This window comes from Saccopteryx bilineata, chromosome 1, assembly GCF_036850765.1.
Source record: "Saccopteryx bilineata isolate mSacBil1 chromosome 1, mSacBil1_pri_phased_curated, whole genome shotgun sequence".
NCBI classification, from domain to species: Eukaryota; Metazoa; Chordata; class Mammalia; order Chiroptera; family Emballonuridae; genus Saccopteryx; species Saccopteryx bilineata.
Genome location: NC_089490.1, coordinates 9,402,081 through 9,426,138, shown reverse-complemented (window position 1 = coordinate 9,426,138; position 24,058 = coordinate 9,402,081). Strand labels below are relative to the sequence as shown.

Here is a 24,058-nt window from a genome sequence, read left to right as displayed (position 1 = left end):
TGGTTCCTGCTCTACTTACCTCTACCATCTTCATAGTCCAGAAGACTAACACCTGGAGAAAAAAGGAGAGAGCTTCATGATTTTGCTTCTTGAAAATTAGTGGGGTTTTAAGAGTCTTAAGAGGGAAGGTAACATAGGAACTGGTATTGAGTAATGATGGATATTAATTGACTTTGTAGGAACTACAGATTGGGCGTTAGTGGGAAGAACAGATGATAAATGACCCTGCCAGCCGGTCACCAGTGTCATTTCAGCTATGCTAAATCAAAATCAGAAGGGGCCTCAACGTTGCTTTTCCTTCTTGGTACTCCAACAACTGGCCCCTGTTCTTCTTCTGTTGCTGATTCCGGGCTATCTTTCTGCAACTTTGACATCTCCCTGGACAGTGCGGCAGAAACACTGCGTCACCTCTTGAACTGGGTGCTCTCCTTATCAACTGTAGTCATGTTAGTTGCGTTCACTCTTGTCACTCCTAGCCGCTGAGATTCTTCTACCCGGCCACATTGCTAAGGCTACTACCTCTCAGCCACCAGAGGGAGACTTCTGCTTCATTGCCTGAGGCGTATGTCATCTCCATGGCTCGGTCTCTCTGTTGCTGCTCTCAGACTTCAGGCATCCCAACAGAGCCTCAGAATCATGTAGACCTACCCGCTACTAACCCACTCTGCCCATCTCCAGTTTGGCCCCCAGTGCTGCAGAGAAGTCTCCAGTGGGTTTCTCCCAGTAACTTCCAAGTCCAGTTCATGGAATGACACACTATGCAAGGAGTTTGCTGATTCGATGGTCAACAAGGCAGGTTTGGTCCTTGACTTATGAACATTCTGTAAATGCTTCCTCTATTTTTCTTATGGACATAAGTACTTACTTTGTTCTGAGCTGTATGTTGACACATCGATTTCTGCAAAAGAATTAAGCAAACATATGTCTGTTGGCTACTTGTGAGAGGTGTGCTTCCTCCTGCCCTAAATCTCCTCACTCCAAACCTCTTTGCTCACAATGAGGCCTTTTGACCCGAGGCATTACTGGTTCCAGTCCATTTCCAGTGCCCCCAGCCAGCCCTGTGTTGTCTTCCCCCCCACAGCACTGACTCTCTGAGGGGGTCACGGGACAGAGGATGCAGAATGGGGGGATGCAGCCGACTAGAAGGAAGTGGGGAAGACATGAGAAAAAATCCTGGAAAGAAAGACCTCGTTGCATAGAACGAGGTCATTGCCTTTTTAAACCCCACCTGCTTCCTTGACAAGTACTATTCTATATTTGTCTCTTCTTAAAATCTCCCAATTTTAGGAGGAGGAGAGGCAGAGAGACAGACTCTTGCATGTGCCCTGACTGGGATCCATCCGGCATGCCCACTAGGAGGTGATGCTCTGCCCATCTGGAGCCGTTGCTCCATTACAACTGGAGCCATTCTAGCACCTGAGGCAGAGGCCATGGAGCCATCCTCAGCCCCCAGGGCTAACTTTGCTCCAATGGAGCCTTAGCTGTGGGAGGGGAAGAGAGAGACAAAGAGGAAGGAGACAGGGAAGGGTGGAGAAGCAGATGGGTGCTTCTCCTGGGTGCCCTGGCTGGGAATGGAACCTGAGACATCTACATGCTGAGTGAATGCTCTACCACTGAGCCAACTGGTCGGGGGGGGGGCTAACTAAAATTCTTGAATTCTTTCCCTATAATACTAGCTCATGGTCTGCTAGCACAGTATCTTCTCTCTTCCATCTTTCTCCTCAGGTAATTTCCCCTGGAGCTCAGATAACTTATTGTTATTAATGTTGCTAAACTCATTCTGATTTTTTTGGGTTGATGTTATTGGTAATATGAGCTTTAGGAGTTTGAAGTGCTGGGTAAATCACTAAGAGGTCAGAGTTTTGTTGATTAACGTAGTGAAATAGCTTCCCAGAATCCTGACAAAGTCTCTAGCTATCAGACAAGTAGAAATAAACTCGGACAGCATCTTGGTGTCCCCCCTTTCATGACTTTCACAGGGAATCTCTGTTTTGATTCATTGTTACTCACCATTTTGCTTGCATTGTTTCCACGTCGTTAATAAAATCGCCAGAATGGCGAGTCCCAGTAGAGTCAGGATGACAGCCAGGCTTATTTCTGAAACAAAAGCTCACCTGTAGGCCTGCTTGCTTAGGCCTGTCCACTGTCAGGACAACCTCTGTTGTCATCAGACACCCCACCCCTGTCCTCTGCACTCCTTTTTCCTTACTCTTCCTCATCTTACCATCCCCGCATGTCTTCCCCTGGCCATTTCTTAGCTTTTATGTTGATCTTTTTTTTTTTTCTCAGATACTAAGGCCCTCTGATGCTGTGAGCCTTGGTGTAGAGTCTGACAAATTTCCTCCTTACTCTGCGGGCTGGAGGAGGTCACAGAGAATCAGTGGTGTGCAAAGAAATGCTCTGGGGTGGGGGAAATGAATATTACTTCTATTTTTATGTAATTTTAGATTTAAGATTAAAAACTTTAAAATTTTAGATTTTCTGTTTTAAAAAATATATTATTAGTACACTAGTGTATTTATAAAATTAGTAAGTATGCATATATAAGAAATGCATGCCAAATGTTTTTTTACATGGGTGAGTGATCAAAATTTTGTAGGCCCATCACTGAAAAATTCTGACTGGAAGTGGTCATATTAATGAAAAGCCCAGCAGGGGACAGAAATTTCTTATCATTGGTAAAGAACTCTTAGTCTTCATCCACCAAGCCCCTCACGATAAGATAGGTATTTCTGAGGATTGTCACTGTGGTTAATAGAAGAAAGCATGATGGGACTGCCTAGCCCCGTGATGGCGAACCTTTTTATAAAAACCACCCACTTTTGCAGTGCTGGTCAACCTGGTCCCTCCTGCCCACTAGTGAGAGGTCCAGCTTTCATGGTGGGCCAATTGCAGCGCCGTTTGGTTGCTCCATTACCTTCCACCATGAAAGCTGGAACGCCCACTAGTAGGTGGGAGGGACCAGTTGACCAGCACTGCAAAAGTGGGTGGTTTTTATAAAAAGTTTCGCCATCACGGGCGTGTGTAGGAGAAGAAATTGTTTATTAGATACCTTGCTATGGTTATAAAGAACAGAGACAGTGGAGACTTTGGAAAGGAGAAAGAGAGAGAAGGAGAGAGAGAAAAAGCAGGACCTGACGAAGGGAGAAATGAGTAAGTGAATAAATGAAAAATGTTGAAGAAAGGTGAGCTCTGAAAGGCTAAGAAAATTCATTACACTGAGATGAAGGCTACTGCACAAAACCAACAGGTGAATTTACTTCAAGTTACAATGACACACCTTCCATTGGGAGCAAATTAGACAGAGGTCTGCTAAGTCTTTTAGGTGTTAGGTCATGGGCGAAAAATCTTCTGCCAAATCAACCTTCAAAAATATGCTTCTGATGGACCATGAAAATGAACAGTAGTCAGTTTGTCTCTGATCATGCAAGACAGATTTTTGGAACTGATGTGAAATAATCTTTAGGGGATGAAGGGACAGCCCGGTGATGCGCTCAGAACAAGCCCCTGGAAAGCAGTACTTCCTTTGACAGGTGTGTGAGATGTTCTAGCTGTAGAAGATAATCTCCATTTATGAGGAAAAGAAGAAGAACAGTTGAGGCAGATGATAAAGTGAGCAGTATTATGGGACATGGGAGACGGGCTAAGGAATATTCCTACTGCTAGGAAGGATGGTGATGTCCTTGGAGCAGTTCAGACTCCATACCCTGAAGGAGAAACCAGCACTCATTCTCAAGTTGAGTTGGCTGTGGGTTATTTTCCCCGGGCTCCCAGAAGAGTCAAGGACAGTGAAAGAACAGATATTGAGTTTGGAAGAAAGCAGGTCGGAAAGGTAAACCAGTTGTGTTAAGATCCCAAAGTGAAGACTCCCGGGCCAACAGGGTCAAGGAGGGCTCAGGGAGTCAGTCCGTACCTAAGGCTGCCATGTTCCGGGTAATCTCCACGATGGCTTCTGTGTCATCTGGATTTCTTCAGGAAAGGGAGGTCAGGATACAGTGAACACCCCGAGCTCACTGTTTCTGAGCAGTATGAACTTGGCTGTGGGGAAAGCCCCTTGTGGACAAGGATGCAGAAGGTCACAGAGGAATTGTGTGGCTCGGATCGAGCAGACCTAAGCCAGCTATACAGAAGTGTGGCCCATGAAGGTTCTGGAATCTGTGTCATAACAATGAGAACAAAAGAGAGGCAAGAAAAAGGAGAGGAGGACCCCAGGAGCCCGGGGAGACTTCAGAGCGCATTGGAGGACCTTAGACTGAGGATCCTGGAAGGGAATTTTCTCTAGCTGGGCTGTGGAATAATTTCTAATTTTTCTGGAGATTTTGAGGCCAGCAGCTTGTGTTTCATTCATCTTTGTGATGCTTGAGTCAGAGACCCTCCTATAGAATAGGCACTTAATAAATGTTTGATGATTAAAACTGAAAAAACAACAACACCTATCTTTATTTTAAAGGAAGTGCATGAAGTGTGAGCTGCGTTGTTGAGCTTAGACAGCAAGGTTTGTGGTAATAGGAATGTCGAGCCAGTGAATGGGGTTTCATAACAGAGAACAGGGGGGTCCTAACACTCCCTTTTATCAAGGGTCTGTGAACTATAAGTCTCTGCAGTGGATACTTTACAAGTACAAACTCATTTAATCCCCAATAAACTTCACAATAAAACCTGTCAAGACTGAGACATCTGAAGTCACCCAGCCAACAACTGGCAGAGTTTCTGACTCCCAGCTCCCCACTATTCACAAAGTCACAGTTCATTTCAGTCTTGGAGGCCAGCTGTCCGTGCAGTATTTTCCAGGCTAAGCAGGAAGCCTCAGGGAGAGAATGATGCCCTTCCATTTTCGGATGCTCTCCTTGCCAGGTGTGGGGCAACTCGGGACTACTTTGATTTGTAAAACCCACTTTCAGAGTTGAAATCCTTATTTGGCCTATGTTATGATCTAGGTTGATGTGGGAGGAATCAGTTAAAACTTTCATGTGTATAAATTTTAATTACTAGTATTTCAATAACCACCCCATAATTTAATTCAGTGAAGACTCATCTACTGACACAGTTTCATTCTTATTATACTACAAAATGATTAGAAACGTCAGAAGTCCAATGATTAATTATATAATTTTGACTATGTTAACAGTATACCATAATAGAATTGCTAGGACTTGATTACATGATATTTGATACAATAGATTAGTGCCTCAACCTGGTTTCTGAATTGTGATTCTCCACAGTTTCTTAATCCTCTCATCTTCTGATGGATAGTTGGGCTGCTTCCAAACCTTGGCTATTGTAAATAATGCTGAGATGAACATAGGGGTGCATACATTATTTCGAATTAGTGTTTTGTGTTTCTTTGGATAAATTCCCAGAAGTGGAATTGCTGTGTCATGAGGCAGTCCCATTTTACATTTTTTTGAGGAAACTCCATACTGTTTTGCACAATGGCTGAACCATTTGTATTGTTACCAACAATGCATGAGAGTCTCTTTCTCCACATGCTAGCCACACTTGTTTGTTGATTTATAGGTGAATCAACAAACCATCCTGACAGGTGTGAGGGCATCTCTCACTGGCGGTTTTAATTTTCATTCTCTGATGTTAGTGATGTCAAAGATCTTCTATTTTTTATTTTTATTTTTTTAAAGACTTATTATTCAATTTTTTTTTCAGAGAAGACATAGAGAGAGAGAGAGAGAGAGAAGGGGTAGGAGCAGGAAGCATCAGCTCCCATATGTTCCTTGACCAGGCAAGCCCAGAGTTTCAAACCAGTGACCTCAGCGTTCCAGGTTGACGCTTTATTCACTGCGCCACCACAGGTCAGGCGTCAAGCATCTTCTTATATGTCTGTTGGCCATCTGTATGTCCTCTTTGGAGAAGTGTCTATTCAGGTCTTTTGCCCATGTTTTAATTGGTTTATTTGTTTTTTTGGTATTGAGTTGTATAAGTTCTTTATAGATTTTGGAAATTATCCTCTTATTGGATGCATCATTGGTAAATGTGTTTTCCCTTTCCATAGGTTGTCTTTTTATTTTGTTGATGGTTTCCTTTGCTGTGCAAAACCTGTTTTGTTTCATGTAGACTCATTTGTTTATTTTTTTGTTTGGTTTCCCTTGCCTGAGGAGATATATCAGAAAAATATTGCTACACAAAATGTCTGAGATTTTACTGCCTATGTTTTCTTCTAGGATTTTTATGGTTTCATGACTTACATTTAAGACTTTTAGCTGTTTGCATTTATTTATTTATTTATTTTTTTGTGTGTGGTGTAAGTTAGTGGACTAGTTTCAATTTTTTTTTGCATGTACCTGTCTTATTTTTCCAACACCTTTTATTAAATAGACTATTTTTACTCCATTGTATGTTCTTCCTTCCTTTGTCAAATATTGCTTGATCATAAAGGTGTGGGCTATTTCTGGGCTCTCTATTTTGTTCCATTGATCTGTATTACTGCTTTTATGCCAGTGCAATGCTGTTTTGATTACTATAGCTTTCTAGAATAGTTTGATGTCTGGCAGTGTGATACCTCCAACTTTGTTCTTCTTTCTCAAGATTGCTGTAGTTTTTCAGGGTTGTTTGTGGTTCCAAATACATTTTTTTTCAGTATTTGTTATAATTCTGAAACTATTTTAGATTTTTTTTTTGTATTTTTCTGAAGCTGGAAATGGGGAGAGACAGTCAGACAGACTCCCGCATGCGCCCGACCGGGATCCACCCGGCACACCCACCAGGGGGCGATGCTCTGCCCCTCCGGGGCATCGCTCTGTTGCGACCAGAGCCACTCCAGCTCCTGGGGCAGAGGCCGAGGAGCCATCCCCAGCACCAGGGCCATCTTTGCTCCAATGGAGCCTCGGCTGCGGGAGGGGAAGAGAGAGACAGAGAGGAAGGAGAGGGGGAGGGGTGGAGAAGCAGATGGGCGCTTCTCCTGTGTGCCCTGGCCGGGAATCGAACCCGGGACTTCTGCACGCCAGGCCAACGCTCTACCACTGAGCCAACCGGCCAGGGCCGATCTGAAACTATTTTAGAAGAATTGGGGGAACTTTGTGGGTGTGTAGCTTCCTAATTTTTAACACTTAATGCCTGAGGACTACACTCAGTTGGCCGCATAACATACTGAGCTCTGAGTCTCTCTTCAGCGGATCCTGGGCACATACAGAACATACACGTGGTTGACATCACTGCTGGTGTGCCCACTGAGACCCATAGAGAGTGGTGGCTGCAGCATGGAAAGTTCAGAGGCATTCTTGGGATGAAATTAGAGGGTGTTAGTCTCCAAGGGCTGCTGGAACAAAGTACCACAGACTGAATGGCCTAGACAACAGAAGTTCATTGTCTCACAATTGTGTAGCCAGAAGTCCAAGATCAAGGTACCAGCAGGGCCAAACCACCTCTGAAACTACTAAAGAAATCCCTGTTTCACACCTTTCTCCTAACTTGGGTGGTTTGCTAGCAATTGGAGATATTCTTTGACTTGTGGCAGGAAAACTCCAAGCTTGACATGATGCTCTCTCTGTATGCATCCTTGTGTCCAGATTTCTCCTTTTGTAAAGGACAGTGGTCATATTGGATTAGGGATCAGCCCTGCTCCTGTTTGCCCTCAGCTTAACTAATTATAACAGTGAAGACCCTTCTTCTAAACAGGTCACATTCTGAATACTAGAGGTTAGGACTTCAACACAGGAACTTTGTATTTTGTAGTGAGGGAGTACAATTTAACCTATATCACAGTGTATACTGAAGAGGAAATGGGAACAGGGAAATATAACTAGTCTATTTATGTAACTCTTTTAAAAAGTTTGGTGATGAAAAAGACAGTTAAGAGAGTACATAGGAGAATAGAGTTGATGAAAAATTTTGTAGTCTTAATTTGAATATAGGAAATATTTTGAAAAATTTAAGAGTAATAAAAAAAAAACTAGTACAAAGATAAAAAGGAGTAACTGATGGGCTCTAGAACTAAAAAGGACATTACAAAACAGCCATACTGAGAAAAAGAGGAAAGTAGAGTTGGCAGTGGAAAGACAGAGACATTTTTCATAGACGTGACAGCAAAGGTGAGGACATGCGCATGGCTGGAGAGGACGAGAGGAGGACAGAGGGCAGTGTCCACGCTGTGACAGGGACTGTGCGTGTGCAGAGAGCCCGTCTTCTCACAGGAGGGACCGTTACAGTACGGTGAGCTCCGGTCTGAGAAACAGGTCATTAGATTGATCTGTGGTTGGAGTTTGTCAAGCAGCTGTGACAGAAGGACAGTGACCCAGGGGTTTCATTTCATTTATGAGTGATGGGACATTAGACAGTGTTAACCATGGCTCTAAGCAGGAAAGGGCAGGAGTGACGTCAGGAGGGACTTGGGGGTCAGGAGGAACAAGGGGCCCCAGTGGGAGAGACACACTGGGGGACCAGGAGGAGCTGAGAGATCACGGGTCACACCTGGGGTTCCCCTGGACATTCCACCTGGACGTCCTATTTTGCCTCCTTAAAGGGAAAGTGCACCACATGGTTAGAGTCAATTAGGAGGACAAATATTTACCATGGAAATGTCTTAAAGGTACAAAAGTTTATTTCTCACAGAAAACAATTCTGGATAAAGAAGATGTGGCACATATACACTATGGAATAATACTCAACCATAAGAAATGATGACATTAGATCATTTACAACAAAATGTTTGGATCTTGATAACATTATATGGAATGAAATAAGTAAATCAGAAAAAACTAAGAACTGCATGATTTCATACATAGGTGAAACATAAAAACAAGACTAAGAGACATGGACAAGAGTGTGGTGGTTACGGGGGGGTGGGGAGGAGAGGGAGGGAGAGGGGAAGGGGAAGGGGGAGGGGCTCAAAAAAAACCAGATAGAAGGTCACAGAGGACAATCTGACTTTGGGTAATGGGTATCCAACATAATTGAATGACAAGATAACCTGGAGATGTTTTCTTTGAACATATGTACCTTGATTTATTGATGTCACCCCATTAAAATTAATAAAAATTTATAAAACAAAACAAAACAATTCTGGAATAGAGCAATACAGTAGTTCCATGATGTTGTTAAAACCGAAGCTAATTCTAAATTCTCTGTCACCTATGCCAGTTAACATGGTCAGAGATATTAAGTTTCATCCATTATTACACATTCTAGCCAGCATAAAGTGTAGAGGAGAAAAAAGGGACACAATTTCCCTCTAAGTACACATTTCAGGGTCTGTACAGAATCACACAGTATAATTCACCTTATAACACATCCGTCATCATGTACTCACAGGCATCAGGGGAAGTCGGGAAATCTACCATTTGTGTGAGGGTCTCTAGGTGTGTAATTAGAGGACTCTATAACTAAGGAAGAGGGGACGTTGACATGAGGGACAATCATCAGTCTGTGTGTCAGAGCTTCATCTTGAACCTGAACCAGTAAGGAGAAGGAAACAGTCTATTTGTATCTCACCTGGGAAATGTGGTCAACATTGGGACCCAAAGTAAGTATTTCTCATAAGAGTCAGTTTTGCATAGGAATTACAATATCAACCACTTTTTCTTCATCTGTGCAGATGGAAAGGGAACCTGAATCTGAGGACCAAAGTCTGAAAAGAGGTCTCAGGACACCGTAAAAAGTGTTCTTGGGAAAGCTGAATATGTGGGACCCATCTGTCATGTTAAAGAAAGAGACATCTCCATCCTCATAATCCAGAAATATCCCCACTTTGAGGGGCTTTTCTCCTACAGTAAGAAGGGTTTCTGGGGAATTGAGGGCCCAGTATTCCCCACTGTAGAGCCTGATGGCCCAGAAGCCATTCTGTGAAGACATGGTGACCCTCCCTTTCCTTGTTACGCTATCTCTACAAACTCCCAGGTCCCAGGAATGCGAGTTCTCAACCTCCACCTCCCAGTAGCATCTTCCAGAGGTGATGTGCGGCTGACCCAGCACACAGGGAAGGGATTTGAATCTTTGTGTGGAGTTGGGCAGATCTTTTCGCCTTTCTTGCCAGGTCACTCGTCTCCCATTTTCAGACAGGAGGAGGGCAGGATGAGCAGTGGCTGCGTCCAGGGTCACAGTTACTACAAGACAAGTAGATCGTCATGGTTCTGAGAAAAGTATCCGTATATCTGGACTGGAAGGTTTCCATTCTCTGAGATCTCCTCTGGTCCTGGGTAGATCCAGCTCCTCTCCACCCATCTCTCCCCAAGACCACCCTGCAAGGACCAGGGTCCCTCCTGGACCATCATAGACTCACCAGCTTTGAACTCTTCTTTTCTCCAATCTGCACGGAAAAATGAACATGAGAACTCACTATTTAAAAGATTCTTATATTCTTTTCATCCAATAATCCTACAGGATAAACATCTATAATCTATTTAGGATGATTGAAAGTACAGTAAGCAGGATGGATTATTTTTTGCTTTACTTTTCTTAAATTTTAGGAAATGTTAACACTACCTAAGCCCAAAAAACAATGTAAGGTGCAATTAAACAATAAAAAAACTGCTGAAATGTAGGGGTTCAAATACATCTGTTAGAACACTGAGTAATCTATTGAGTTCATTGAAAGTATACTTTGGTGTTTCTTTGATTTTCAGCATTGTGTGCACAGGGTGTGTTCATCTAATAAAATCTTTGACAACAAGACTTTTGTCATCACGTCCCATGTCACTCACCGGGGCATAATGGCACTTTCCTCCAAACTGCAAAAGAACAAAACAGGAAGATGTTTACTTTTGTTTCCTCCCTGTTTCTCACTGTCTTTTCCATTTCTCCCTGTCTTTGTCCCATTTCTTCTAAAGCTTGAACTTCCTCTTTCTATCCTGTGTTACCTTCATATTCCATTTTTTCAAGCATAATAATAAAAATGCTCGGATGCAGGACAGGTCGAAATATAGAAGCAAAACATGGAAGGACAGGGAAGGAGTGGAAGGAGGGATCCTAAAATGAAGACAGGAAGGAAGAGAGAGGAGGGGAGAAAGAATGTGCTGGATCTCTTGTGGTTTGAACTATAGACAGAATTTTTGAAGTTTAGAAAGGTGATGCTTAGTTGTTTCTCTGACAATTATAGACTTTCTGTGTATCTTGTCATCCTCTCCGACTGCTACAGGGGATGACCCCGAGTGACAAATGAATGGAGCTTTCTGGGAGCAAAGCACTACTCACCGGACTTGGACTGATCCTTCCTCCTGTCTGAGAGAAAACACACAGACACACGTATGAGACAGGTGTTCTCAGCCTCATCAGGAAGATGCAGTTAGAACTGCACATCTGACAACATTTGTATCTACATATTGACCAAGTTATGCCCATTTCAGAAGTAATGAAAGAAATCTGTATAAAGTTTGTTTCATCTGAAAACTTTACTACAGATTAAGAATGCATGAGAGTTTAAATAATTCTTCTAAAAGGGCATTAAAAAATAATGTAGGGATATCTCAGAAAATAGGCTTAGACTTTAGAGATATACTATTGACTTAACTGATGTGGAAAATGCATGTGTGAAAGACCTTGAAAGAAAAGCAATTTGTTTAATGAATAATTAAATGAATTAAAATAAAAATGAAAGAGAATAATAACTATGATCAGAAAGAGAAAATAACCAGGAAAATCATGGACAGTATTTACGTACTTAGGAAACTTGGGAACATAGTCAGGAGAAGCGGACACGTGAGTCTCAATTTACACCTGACATCAGTTTAACAAAATGTTAGGAGGACCAGCAAAGGAGGAGTTCATCCCACTCCGCAGCTGTGGAGGGTGGACCCTGGCATTAGGAACTGGAACAACGTCATGTAGAAGCAATGGGCTCCATCTCAGAGCAGATGTGAGGGACCCAAAAGCTTGTTACAGGAAGCTTTCTATGAATGGAAACAACCACATCGTTCTCTCTAATCCCCTTCACATCACCAAGCTCATGATGGCATTGTGGTGTCTACCTAGAATGTAAAAGGCTAAGGATATAGCAAAGGATAAGAAAAGGAAAAAAGATAAAATATTTATAAAAAAAGTACAACAGTAAAAAAGAATGTCAGAAAAAGTTACCCATTTCACTCTGAAGATTTTCCAAAAAGCAAAATGGAAAAAAAAAATAGTAAATCCTTCATGTAAATGTCAAGGAACACCAACACAGAAAATATAAATATGCTAACAATTTTCATTGTACAGAAAATCAGCAGCATAAATGTAATTAGAAAAAAATATTAAACAAAAATCAGGAAATGAAAGAAATGCAAGGAGCCCATTTTTATCTTGGAAAAGTGAGAAAGGAGAAGGAATTTTCACAATGGATTGAATAGAAGAAAAATAGCAAAGATGTGGACAGAAAGATAAAAGCATTTTATTCTACTCATATTTCCTTATGAAAAGTTTTAAGGCTGTAAGTAATTCAAGATGTTAATGTTATCTTGATAATAGTGTATTAAAATTGAGTTTTGCAAATCTTCCTGACTATGTCAGATTAAACATATGTCTTTAAGTGAAAAGATTATTTGTAAAATTAGTGGTAAACACATGTAGAAGTCCTGAAAAAGTCTGTTTAGAATACGTCACAAACATTGAGAAAATAAATAACTAACATTGGGGAACAAAATTTTTGCGGCATCCATAAAAACACTTGTTCTTACCTAATTCGAGTGTGTTGATCTCAAATCTGAGATTATTTTTTCTCTGTAAGCTACAGTCTTTTTGTAATTTAATATTTTAGGTTTTCATCTTATTGTAAAATTTTCAACATTTAGTTTAACATAATGAAGTAGAATGTCTTCTTGGGCATCATCTTTGTGAAAATAGAATAATTTATATAATGCAGTAAATACACTAATACACTTAAATATATGATTGCATTAGAATTTGTCTACAATTTCAAAATAGAACATATTAAAACACTTATTTTCATCATAAAATTTGCACAAAACTTATTTAAATTCTTTTCAGGCAAAAATTTGCATTTGTAGTCTTGTGTTTGTGTACTTGTTGAGGACAATCTCGTTTGATGCTCCAGCAGTAGTCTGCTCATCACTAACAGCTCCAAGATTTTCAGAAAACTTATCAAGGTGACTGTTCAGGAAGTGAATCTTAATGCTCATGTTACATTTAATGTTGCAGAAAGCCAAGAGCATCCTTTGAACCAGAAGTTCATAGTTTTCTGCTGTTTTGTTGCCAAGGAAGTTCTTTGTAACTGCCACAAAAGGCTGCCATGCTGCTTTCTCCTCTTTATTCATCTTCCTGGCAAATTCTTCATCACATATGAGGGTTTGAATTTGAGGTACATTGAATGCACCTGCTTTTATCTTCTCGAAAGACAAGGCAGGAAAAGCATAAATAATATGTTGAAAGCATTCACTTTCTTTATTTAAAGCCTGAAAAAATTGCTTCATTAAGCCAAGTTTGATGTGAAGTGGGGGAAAATGATCCTGTCTCGATTAACTACAGGTTCATTCACAATATTTTGCATGCCTACTTCCAAAGCTTTACGTTTCAGGCACTCCTGCTGTGTCCAGTGTTTCTCCTGAGCTCGGCTGTCCCACAAACACAGAGAGCAAGAATACTTTGTGAAACCTTTCTGTTGTCCTAGCAGAAACTTTACCATTTTAAGATCCACACAAATGATCCAGTTATGCTCCTCATACTTCAGAAAGTCGAGGACAATTTTTATGTCATTATAATCTCCTTGCAGATGAGCTGAATAACCAATTGGAACTGCTGCATAAACATTGCAATTGTGTAGGAGAACACATTTCAGACTCCATTTAGAGCTGTTAAGAAATATCCACCATTCTGTTGGACTGTAAGTGGTAACACCTAGCTGACTGAGAAGGCTACTGATATCATGACAGTAAACAAAGTGTTTGTCTGTGGAAAAAATGTCCACAAAAATTTGTTCACGCTTCCTGAAATGGGATACCTTAGCTGACCAGTGAAGTACATTCTTTTCTTGAAGCCTGGAGGCTAATAACTCAGCTGTTTTCTTTGATAGGCCCAAATCTCTTACTAAGTCATTCAATTCAGGTTGGCTAAACTGCTGAGGGGTTAATGACTGCTTGGCATCAGAAGAAGACCCTTCAGATTCTACAATCATTTCCTCATGCATCTTATCAAAATACACTTGATCACCATGTTCACTTTCTTCGTCCTTAGAAGAAATAAAACCATTGAAAACTGGAATCAGGAGTGTCTCAGAGTGTAGGATAGGTCATATTGGTGAAGATATATTAGGATATGTGATCATATGCCGTTTTTTCTTGCCGATGTCCTTTGTATGGATCAGACAGAAAGAACAGTCACTGCTGTGGTCCTTAGGTTCACACCAAACCATGAGAATACCAAAAGGCATTCCTTTGCATTTTCCTTTTGTCCAGTCACAAAGCATTTCCTCACAATTATGATACACAATATGAGGAGCCCAATTCTTGTCTTGATCGACAAGGGGAACTTGAAAATAGGCAATAGATGCAAGTGTCACAAATGATGAAATATTGCACCTTTGACATTGATTTGTGTAACAGCCACATATATAACAAAAGGAGTCAGAACTATTCTTACATTTATGCCTACTTGAAGAAGCCATGATTCAATCTTAAAACAAAATAAGAGGGTGTTTTTTATCAGATAATTTTTTACATTTAAAAACAACTATAATTATGTAAAAGTGATGTTTGTAAAACATTAATTGCTTTGTGTTATGTTCAATCCAAGAGTCGTTGCTCTTTAAATTTAATTTAAAAACCAATGCATGCTATTAAGTGTAACAAAAAGAAATTAAAATTGCATAAAAACTGGAGCATGCACCAAAAAGTGGATTTCAGATTTGGAATCAGCGATGCAGAAGTATATAGAAACAGTTCTAAAACCTCATGCAACAGAAAATGAAAAAAGGATTGTTCCCCAGTGTATCAGTCTGGGTGCAATCTTTTTGTAAGTCTGATAATTTCTTGTTCTTAACATTTAATAGAATTACAATAAAATTTAACTTAGTTGTTGGTAGGACTTCAAATTAGATGTGAAAAGCTATGGTATACTCTCTGATTTTGTCATTTACCTCAGAAGCTCAAAGAATTAGATCCTTTATCTTCTATATAAGTAGAGAATTTCTCAGCACGTATTTTTAAAATAAGCTAGTGGAAAATAAATGAAAGAAAATTGATGTGAATTACTGATCTATTGTTTGGAGGAAATATAATTTAACAATTGTTAGTGGACTGGCACTGGCCAGTTGGCTCAGGGGTAGAGTGTCACCCTGGCATGTGGATGTCCTGGGTCTGATTCCTGGTCAGGGAACACAGGAGAAGTGACCATCTGCTTCTCTATCCTTCCCCCTCTCACTTCTCTCTCTCTTTCTCTCTCTCTTGTCTCTCCCTCTCCTGCAGCCACAGCTTGATCGGGGTGAGTTGGCTCTGGGAAATTAGGATGGCTCCATGGTTTCCACATCAGGTGCTAAGAAGAGCTCAGTTGTTGAACAACGAGGCAATGCCCCAGATGGTCAGAACATTGCTCCCCAGTGAGCTTCTTGGGTGGATCTCGGTTGGGGAGCATGTGGGAATCTGTCTCTTTGCCTCCTCTCCTCTCACTAAATAATAATAATAATAATAATAATAATAATAATAATAATAATAAAGTGTTAGTGGACCTAAACTAATACCAAATCATCTGAGCAAAATGTTAGGAGACTGTGCTTTAAACACTTATTTTATCTCTTTCCAATTAGACTGTAAGCTTTATTGATGTCCCTTTGAAAACTTTCATGCAAATTTCAGGAGATTAGCTCACTTATAGAATGGATATTTTGTAAAAAGACAGTGTCTGTGAGTAGTTACAACTTATAAGATTCACACTTTAATGTACTAGGTATGCATTTACTTGTTCTACATTCTTGGAGAAAGCCTCTTTGGTGCTCTTTTTAAAAATTTATTGATTTCTGTGAGAGTTACAGAAAGACAGACAGACAGACAGGAACATTGATCTGTTCATCTTTTTGCCCTGACCTGGGATTGAACTGGCAACCTCTAAACTTCTGGATAGCACTCTAACCACCGAGCTCTCTGTCCAGGGCTATGGTGGTCTTACAGCCACGATGTGGTCCTTTGTCTCCTGTGTTCCACAGATGAGAACATCTGCTAAAAATCCATCACTATCTCCCAATGTATAACCTTACTAAATTTTGGTACGTCTTAGGTATAATTTTCCTCACAGAAAAAAGGAGAATAATGTTACTTCATATCTATTTGGTGAAGAAAATATAATAATTTTAAATTAAATATCAGCTATTGAAGTATTATATGGCAGTGAAGAGAGTTCTAAGTCAAATGAGAATACTTATATGTCAGAAACTTTAATAACTCCCAAACTTGCACATATCTTATTAATAAGATTCTATTCATAGAAAAGCTTTGTTTCCTTGATTGCAAAGACAACAAAAATAAAAGAAGTAATAATGAGAGAAATTGAAGAACAATTGAAGATGGGTAATCTGAGTTGGAAGCACAGGATACCAAGACCAAACCATATGCAAGCACATCTCTGTTAAAAAAATGATCACTGGGAATTGGAGGAAAGGGCACAAGACACAGATGGGAGAAGGACAGACACACAGTGAGGTACATGCTGGGATTTGCCTTTTTTCCTGTTCACTCTCCCTTCAAAAGTAAAAGGAAAAGATAAGCAATTTATTCCAAGTAAAATCACAAGCTAGCAAAGAGAGGAAAACACAAATTGGAATCCCTTTTGTAGCTCAGTCTAAAATGTAAATTGACCCATATTTATGAGAACTGGGAGCATGAGGTTTCTGAAGACATGTCACCATCAGAGGGAATGCCATCCTCCCTCTCCTATCCCTTGTGCAAAATGAACTAATCAGGAAATAAAACCATGAGGGGTTAGAGCAGAACTTCTGGGATGTGCAGTATCAAGCGTTCCTCTGTCCTTAGTCTATCACCTCTTGCAGATAAAAATTGTCCAAGTAATTTGAAATTCACACAAAAAAAGCAAAGGTAGAGTTGGTAATGATTTAAACGAAAAGGAACTAACAGGAAAACGTTTTTTCCATGAAATACGTTACTAAAGGAGTGCTCGTCTGAGGAAACTTACCAATTTCTTGCTGAAGTTCTTCTGAAAAAGAAAATAAAAGATTTTGTAAATATGAGGGGAACAAACACAGACAATTAAGATCAATTGACAGTGGCCAACTCAAAGTCAATGGGTACGACAGATATAATGAGAAAAGAGTCAGCAGGAAACAAACCCAAACTGAAAAATGGGCAAGATATCACTTTTATTCTTAGAAAAGAGAGAAAAATAAATGACATTTCTCAAATGACTAAATAAAAGTGTTGGAGAAGTGTCAGAGAGACACTGAGAATTATGCCTCTTACATATTTATTTATGAATGACTTAAAGTATTCAATACATGACAGTGACATGGAAGTTACAGTAAAGGCACCCATCTGTCCAAAACTGTTTTTCTTGAATAGATCAGATGAAATTTGCTCCTTACATTAAAGCGATATAGTCTTAAATTGTGTGTCTACAAATAGAATTGAATACAACTAAATAAAGTTGAATATATTAGCATGAAGAGTATAATTGAAATTGTCTTTAGAAAGTGAAGATATTAAACTTTGAATGTCTATATTGTTTCCTTTTGAAAACATAGCAAGACAATAGTACTTGTGTCTCCATTTAAAATTTTCAGAATTGAGGCCTGACCTGTGGTGGCACAGTTGATAAAGCGTCGACCTGGAAATGCTGAGGTCACCGGTTTGAAACCCTGGGCTTGCCTGGTCAAGGCACAAATGGGAGTTGATGCTTCCAGCTCCTCCCCCTTCTCTCTCTCTATCTCTCTCTCTTCTCTCTCCCTCTCTGTTTCTCTCTCTCCCTCTCTCTCTCCTCTCTAAAAATGAATAAATAAAATAAAATTAAAATTTTTTTTTTCAGAATTGAGAGATATATTTGAACTTTCTTTAAGATGTAAGATAATTCCAAAAATATGTGATCGGAACTGAAGTTTGCCAATATGATAAGCATGTCATTAAAAATGTAAAAAAGGAGAACACTTAGTAGGGTTGGAATTTATTTTTAGAACCAGGAAACATTATGAAATATATTTGGATAGGTGGGGACACTTGGATTATATGCTCAAAGGCAGTGCAAGTGTGACCATCAAGTTCACACTTCATCAAATGAATGGTGTTAGTTTTTACACAGACTTTGAAAGAACAACAGGTAGAGAAACTAAACTCAGCATGCTTGGAATCTCTTTCCTCATAATGTTTTGGGGAAGTATCAATTGCATGATTATTGACCCTCACACTTGAAATAACTGACATAGGTTCTATGTTCTCATGGTTTCCAAGTAATATCTGTAAAATAATGCCACAAACTTCTTAATGAATCTGCAGCAACTCTCTCAGGGATGCCCATGTTTATAGGAAATGAGGACATGAATGGAAAAGGAAGGAATGGGAAAGGGTGGAGGCGAGGGAAACAGCAGTGAACATCACTCAACAGGGGAGAATCCAAACACCGAAAACATGGGGTCAGACGACAGGACAGCCAGGAAACATGAGCAGACAGATGACATGGAGATAAAATGGCAAGGAATACTAAAGACACCAGTACCAGTCATCTGAGAGAGATCGGGAGTAAAGACAGAGCAGGAAATTTAGTCTATATATTCTGAAATTCCTTGTTAAACAATGGAAAAATCAATGCACATTTTAAGTGAAAAATCACAAAGAAAATTGAAATTGAAAAATGGGCATTAAAATAAATTTTATCAGAAAGAATGTGAGCACACACACACACAGAGTGGCTCAGAGCTCACTATGGGGTAAACATATATTGATACAATTAAAGGGTGACAGAGGATGCGTGACTGGGGTACTGAACACACAGCCACATACGGATGGGGTGTGAGAGAACTGTGCACCTGAGACCTGCATACTTTTTATTAACCAAGGTCACCGCAATAAATTCAATAAGATATTTAAATTTAAAATAGGAGAAAAGAATTGTATTAAATGAATTGTGTTAAATTTTTAAATATTTTGAGGATTTTTTAAATGAAATTATCCTTGACCCCTTCTCACGCGCTATGTGGACCACTATGAAATGTCTGCCATATTTAAAATGGTCCTTGGATGCTTCCATACACGGATGCACTCATTTCTAGCTGCAGTACTTTTGGGTCCAGGGGCCCCTTGGAAGGTGTGATGATGGTTAGAGAATGCAAGTGGAGCCAACGTGGGAAGAGGAATGCAACAGAAGCTGCAGGCATTTGACTGTTTGAGGACAGTTTTTATAAGGCGGAGAGGAGCTTGCGCATGCGCTCCTCCTTCTGCTGAGTCAGCTAGTACATTGGCAGCAGGTGACCTAACTGGGAGCAACCGCGCATGCGCTCCCACCTCCAGGGTATGTTCTCTGGCACAGCGACTGTGCAGGCGCTCCAGGCTCTAGTTAACGTGGGCCCCCAAGTACCTTCATTGTACAAAGCTGTTCCCACCACCGCACAGGAGTCCCTGGAGATGCTCGTGTCGGTCAGCACAGGAATCAGTGCTCCCTGCGTCTATTCACAGCGTTTTGTCCACCATTTAATTCACAAGCTAATTGTATCTGAGTGTCTGTTTTAAGTCAAGGCTGAATGAGGCTGAGTGAGTCAGAGAAGGGAAAGAAATGACAGTGAGGTAGGTTCTGAGTCACATGACTGAGCTGTCGTTGGAGAAAACTTACACCTAATCAGTTTAAAACTACCTACACTTCCAGATATCTTAGTGATAAAGCTCATTTGACAGAAAGGCTATGTCTCCATTTCAACAAGAGAAAGAGAGGCTAATAATCAGAGAAATTAAGTAGCAAATGAAGGTGGCTATCAGAGCTGGGAAGCCAAGACACGGAGACAAAGGCAGATGGTCACTGAGAGAGAAGACAGGGGAGAAGGAACAGCTGAGGGAAGGACAGGGGAGGTTATCAGTACTTACTGTTTTCCTCTTCATTGTTGGCTGAAAAATAAGAGGAAAAAATAAACAACTCATTCCAAGTGAAAACACAGTATCAGGTAGAAGGAGAACAGAAATGGGCCCCTTTCCTAGTTCACTCTGGAGCACACATGACCCGTATTTGTGAAAGTAGGAACCATAAGGTTTCAGAGGACACCTCACCCATCAGAGTCAGTGCTGTTTTTCCTCCCCTGTCCCTTGTGCACAAGAAACTAAGTCAGGAAATAAAACGATGAGGGTCTTAGGTCAGAAATTCTGGGATGTGCAACACTAAGCATTCCCGTGTCACTGAACTATTACATTTTTTAGGTTAAAAAACAAACATATTCACACAGGAGAGAGGAACTGAACCAGCAATGAGGAAGTGTACAGTGGAGGCGCCCTGCTCGATACAACTGGTTTTGTTACACTGGTCATATAACACCTTCTCTGTACATTTGTCCTTTGATCATGGTGTCAGCATAATGCCAACGAATAAATACCGGGCGTGGTTGGATGTTTTTAAAGGAACACCTGGGTCATATGATCAAGGACAGTGGACAAGGGATGCTCCACTCCGTCACATCTGACCAGTGAATGATATAAGGCAGTGGTCCCAACATTTTTTGGGCCACGGACCGGTTTAATGTTGGAAAATATTTTCACAGACTGGCCTTTAGGGTGGGATGGATAAATGTATCACGTGACCGATACAAGCATCAAGAGTGAGCCTTAGATGGATGTAACAGAGGGAATCTGGTCATTTTTAAAAAATAAAACATCGTTCAGACTTAAATATAAATAAAACGGAAATAATGTAAGTTATTTATTCTTTCTCTGTGGACTAGTACCAAATGGCCCACGGACCAGTACCGGTCTGCTGCCTGGGGCTTGGGGACCACAGGTATAAGGCATTTATCATGACACAGGCTGTGAGAAGACAGTGGGCAGAGACACTGAATGATGAAAGTTTGAAGTCTTTTCTCTCAACAGTTTGTAGTATTAATTGCATAGTAATTGTCCCTCAACCTTAGAATACACGAGAGAAGTGTTAAGTTTGAATGTATTACAGAAATACATACGTATATATTCCATATATATATATGCTAATATAACCCTGCCACATATGTGTACATTAAAATTCTAGTATCTGTCAGCTTAATACCCTTCATCTCAACAATGACTTAGTGAAACTGTGACAATTTACTGCAAGACAGAGCAACCAATGTTTACAGAAAAATAGTTGTGTAAAACAAAAAAAGAAAGAAGGGAAAGGAGGGAAGGTAGGAAATAGAAATGGACAGAGCCCCACACAGGAGAAATTGCTGTCTCAGAATCAGAGTTGGGACAGTGGACATCTAGGAGGAGGACAGGCCAATGGAAGGCACTTGAATAAAAAGGCAGAAACATCAATGGGAGACAAAAACCAGAGGTTTTCAAGTGGATCAAGAGTAAAGGAGTATCAGTGATTTTACCTATTATATTGTTAACCTTTCCTGAAAAAGAAAAAAAGGAAAAGGGTTGTGTTAATATTATGGAAAACAATCACAAAGAAAATTATAATTTATGGATAAATTAAAACTAAAATGGTTAATTTCAGATGAACACAGAAGCATACATCAAATTACACACTCTCTCCCAAAAACACACACCCACACAGTGGCTCAGAGCTCATTATTTTCGGCAGCTATTTTACAGTAAATAAAAAGGTTGAAAAGGGAGTAAATTTAGTAAAATAATATAAATTTTTAAAATATTAGTTAGGCAGTTTAATTTATAAATAATTGTTTTAATGACTATATATATATATATATATATTTTTTTTTTTTTTGTTAATATTACTGAGAGAAAGAGAGGGAGGCAGGAGCGAATCATGTGGACTCATGGCCGCTTCACTGTAGCTGTAGCTGCTGCCCAGTGTGCCGTGTCTGGGCAAGTCCAGGGTCGAACTGGACACCTCAGTGTTCCAGGTCCATGCTCTGTCCATGGGGCCACCACAGGCTTGGCTAAAAATATTCTTGGTCTATTTGAAACATTTATGTTCCTGTTACTCTCTTTGTTAGCTCTGGTATGGTCACTGGATGCTTTAAACACATCAGTGAGTCTCACTGCTGCGGCAGTGACATGGTGCAGAGTGGCCACCACACTGTGGAAGGAGCACTGACACACAGCTCCTCCCAGTGACACAGGGTCAGGGGTCTGGGGGCTGCGTCCTCCATGTTTTTGTCCACGTATTGGTTTTTAACCACACCGTGTTTCAGTTTCTGTTTTAATTCATTTCTGAGTGAAGAATATTTTAATACTCATGGGTGCTGAGTTCAGGGGAGAGACAAGACTGGGATTCTTCAACGGTGAATGTGTTTCTCCCTGGACCTTCCTTAGCCTTTCCCTGCACCAAGAACACAGCATCTGAGCTGACACACAGGAGACAGGTGTTCCACAAGCTGTAACGAAGCAGCAGCTAAACGGTTACATCTGCTAATGGTGGTTTCTGCCACGTGGACAAGGCTCATCTCCTCGATCAATAAATAATATATGTTGAAAATCCATTCAACTGAAATCCTGACTACAATGATAAGAAGACCATGTGACATGTGGGGACATAAGGATTAAAAAAAAAGAAAAGGGTGACAGAGGATATATGACTTGGGTGTTGAACACCCTGTCACATGCAGATGAGATGTTACAGAATAGTAGAATAGTGCACCTGAGACCTGCATAGTTTTATTAACTGAGGTCACTCCAGTAAACTCAATAAAATATTTAAAAGACCATTTAAAATAAGAATAATGAAGAATATTTAATAAATCATAGGATTTAAAAAATATGTATTGTAATATGTTTTAATATAATTATTTTTGATTCCTTTTCATTCTATGTGGACCACTATGAAGTATCTGTCATATTTAAAATGCTCTTTGAGTGCTTATACATACATACACATATATATGCATACCTATATTTAATTCTAATTTCAGTACCTTTATTGCCCAAACTTGTTACAACCACTGTAAAGAAGTCACTGAAAGACTGCTCATGTAGATAAACACAGCGTGAGGTTCTCCAGTGTGCCCTTTAACCAAGTTTAAGGCCTTTAATAACTTGCAACAGCATTGTATTTGAGTGCCTGTTTATTTGTGTTTTAATGAAGCTAAGAGAATCAGATGAAGGGAGAGAAATGACAGTGGAGAGTTTATGAATCACATGACCTGAGCTGTTCTTGGAGAAAACTCACACTCAGAAACTTTAAGTTTCTAAACTTCCAGATACCTGACTAGTAAGATTCTTTTGACAGAAACGCTCTGTTTCATTGATTGTAACAGCAAGGGAAATTGTGGGGTCATCATGAGAGAAATTGAAAAGCAAATGAAGAAGACCAATCAGAGTTAAAAGACCAAGACACTGAGACAAAAGGTAGGTGGTCACTGAGACAGAAGACGAGGGACTAAGGAACAGATGAGAGAATGACCAGGGAGGAGGCTAAGGGCACTTACCTTTCTTGGGTTCACTCTCAGCTGAAAAGGAAAAGGAAGAAATAAACCCCTCATTCCAAGTGAAGACACAATATCGGGTAAAGAAGAACACAGCAATGCGTCCCCTTTCCTAGATCACAGAGGAGCTCACACCGACTCAGATCTGTGAAGGTCGGAACCATCGGGTTCCAGGAGGACCTGTCACATCAGAGGCAGTGCTGGGTCCTCCCCTGTCCCCTGTGCCCCAGACACTAAGTCAGGAAGTAAAATGATGACACTGTTAGGTCAGACATTTTAGAATGTGCAACACTAAGCATTCCCCTGTCACTGCACTGTCACCTTTTTCAGATAAAAAAGCATTCACACACGAGACAGCGACTTAACCATTGGGAACCATACACTAGATGAACCCATCTCGAGAAACTATAATTTTACCTTTATTTTCCTCAATTTTTTCTGAAAAACAAAGAAAAGAAAAGGTCAATGTCAATTTCATGAGCAAGAACTACAAAGAGAATTGAAATTTACTGAGAAACTTTAATTTAAAATTCACCTGACCGCATTTCAGATAAACACACAAAATACAACAAATCACAACCCTGCTCTCAAACACACACTTACACACTGGCTCAGAACTCATTA

At 40.2% G+C, this 24,058-nt stretch overlaps 1 protein-coding gene across 1 annotated transcript; it reads right to left on the bottom strand.

Annotated features, from left to right (window-relative positions):
* Window positions 1-8,883: 8,883 nt before the first annotated feature.
* Window positions 8,884-23,598, bottom strand: LOC136319149 (butyrophilin subfamily 1 member A1-like). The gene is made up of 9 exons (XM_066252547.1): window positions 23,568-23,598; window positions 23,438-23,458; window positions 21,419-21,439; window positions 19,947-19,967; window positions 17,059-17,079; window positions 11,140-11,166; window positions 10,650-10,676; window positions 10,229-10,255; window positions 8,884-10,052 (listed from the first exon to the last, which is right to left on the bottom strand). Exons 1-9 carry the CDS (start codon window positions 23,596-23,598, stop codon window positions 9,493-9,495), a joined length of 756 nt encoding a protein of 251 aa, XP_066108644.1. The 3' UTR covers window positions 8,884-9,492.
* Window positions 23,599-24,058: the final 460 nt, after the last annotated feature.

Coding starts and splice junctions, on each gene's coding strand:
- LOC136319149 (XM_066252547.1), bottom strand. CDS start 23,598: ATGGTTCCGACCTTCACAGATCTGAGTCGGT. Junction 21,440..23,437: donor TGAGAGTGAACCCAAGAAAG/GTAAGTGCCCTT, acceptor TTTCTTTTTCAG/GAAAGGTTAACAATATAATA. Junction 19,968..21,418: donor AAAGGTTAACAATATAATAG/GTAAAATCACTG, acceptor CTTATTTTTCAG/CCAACAATGAAGAGGAAAAC.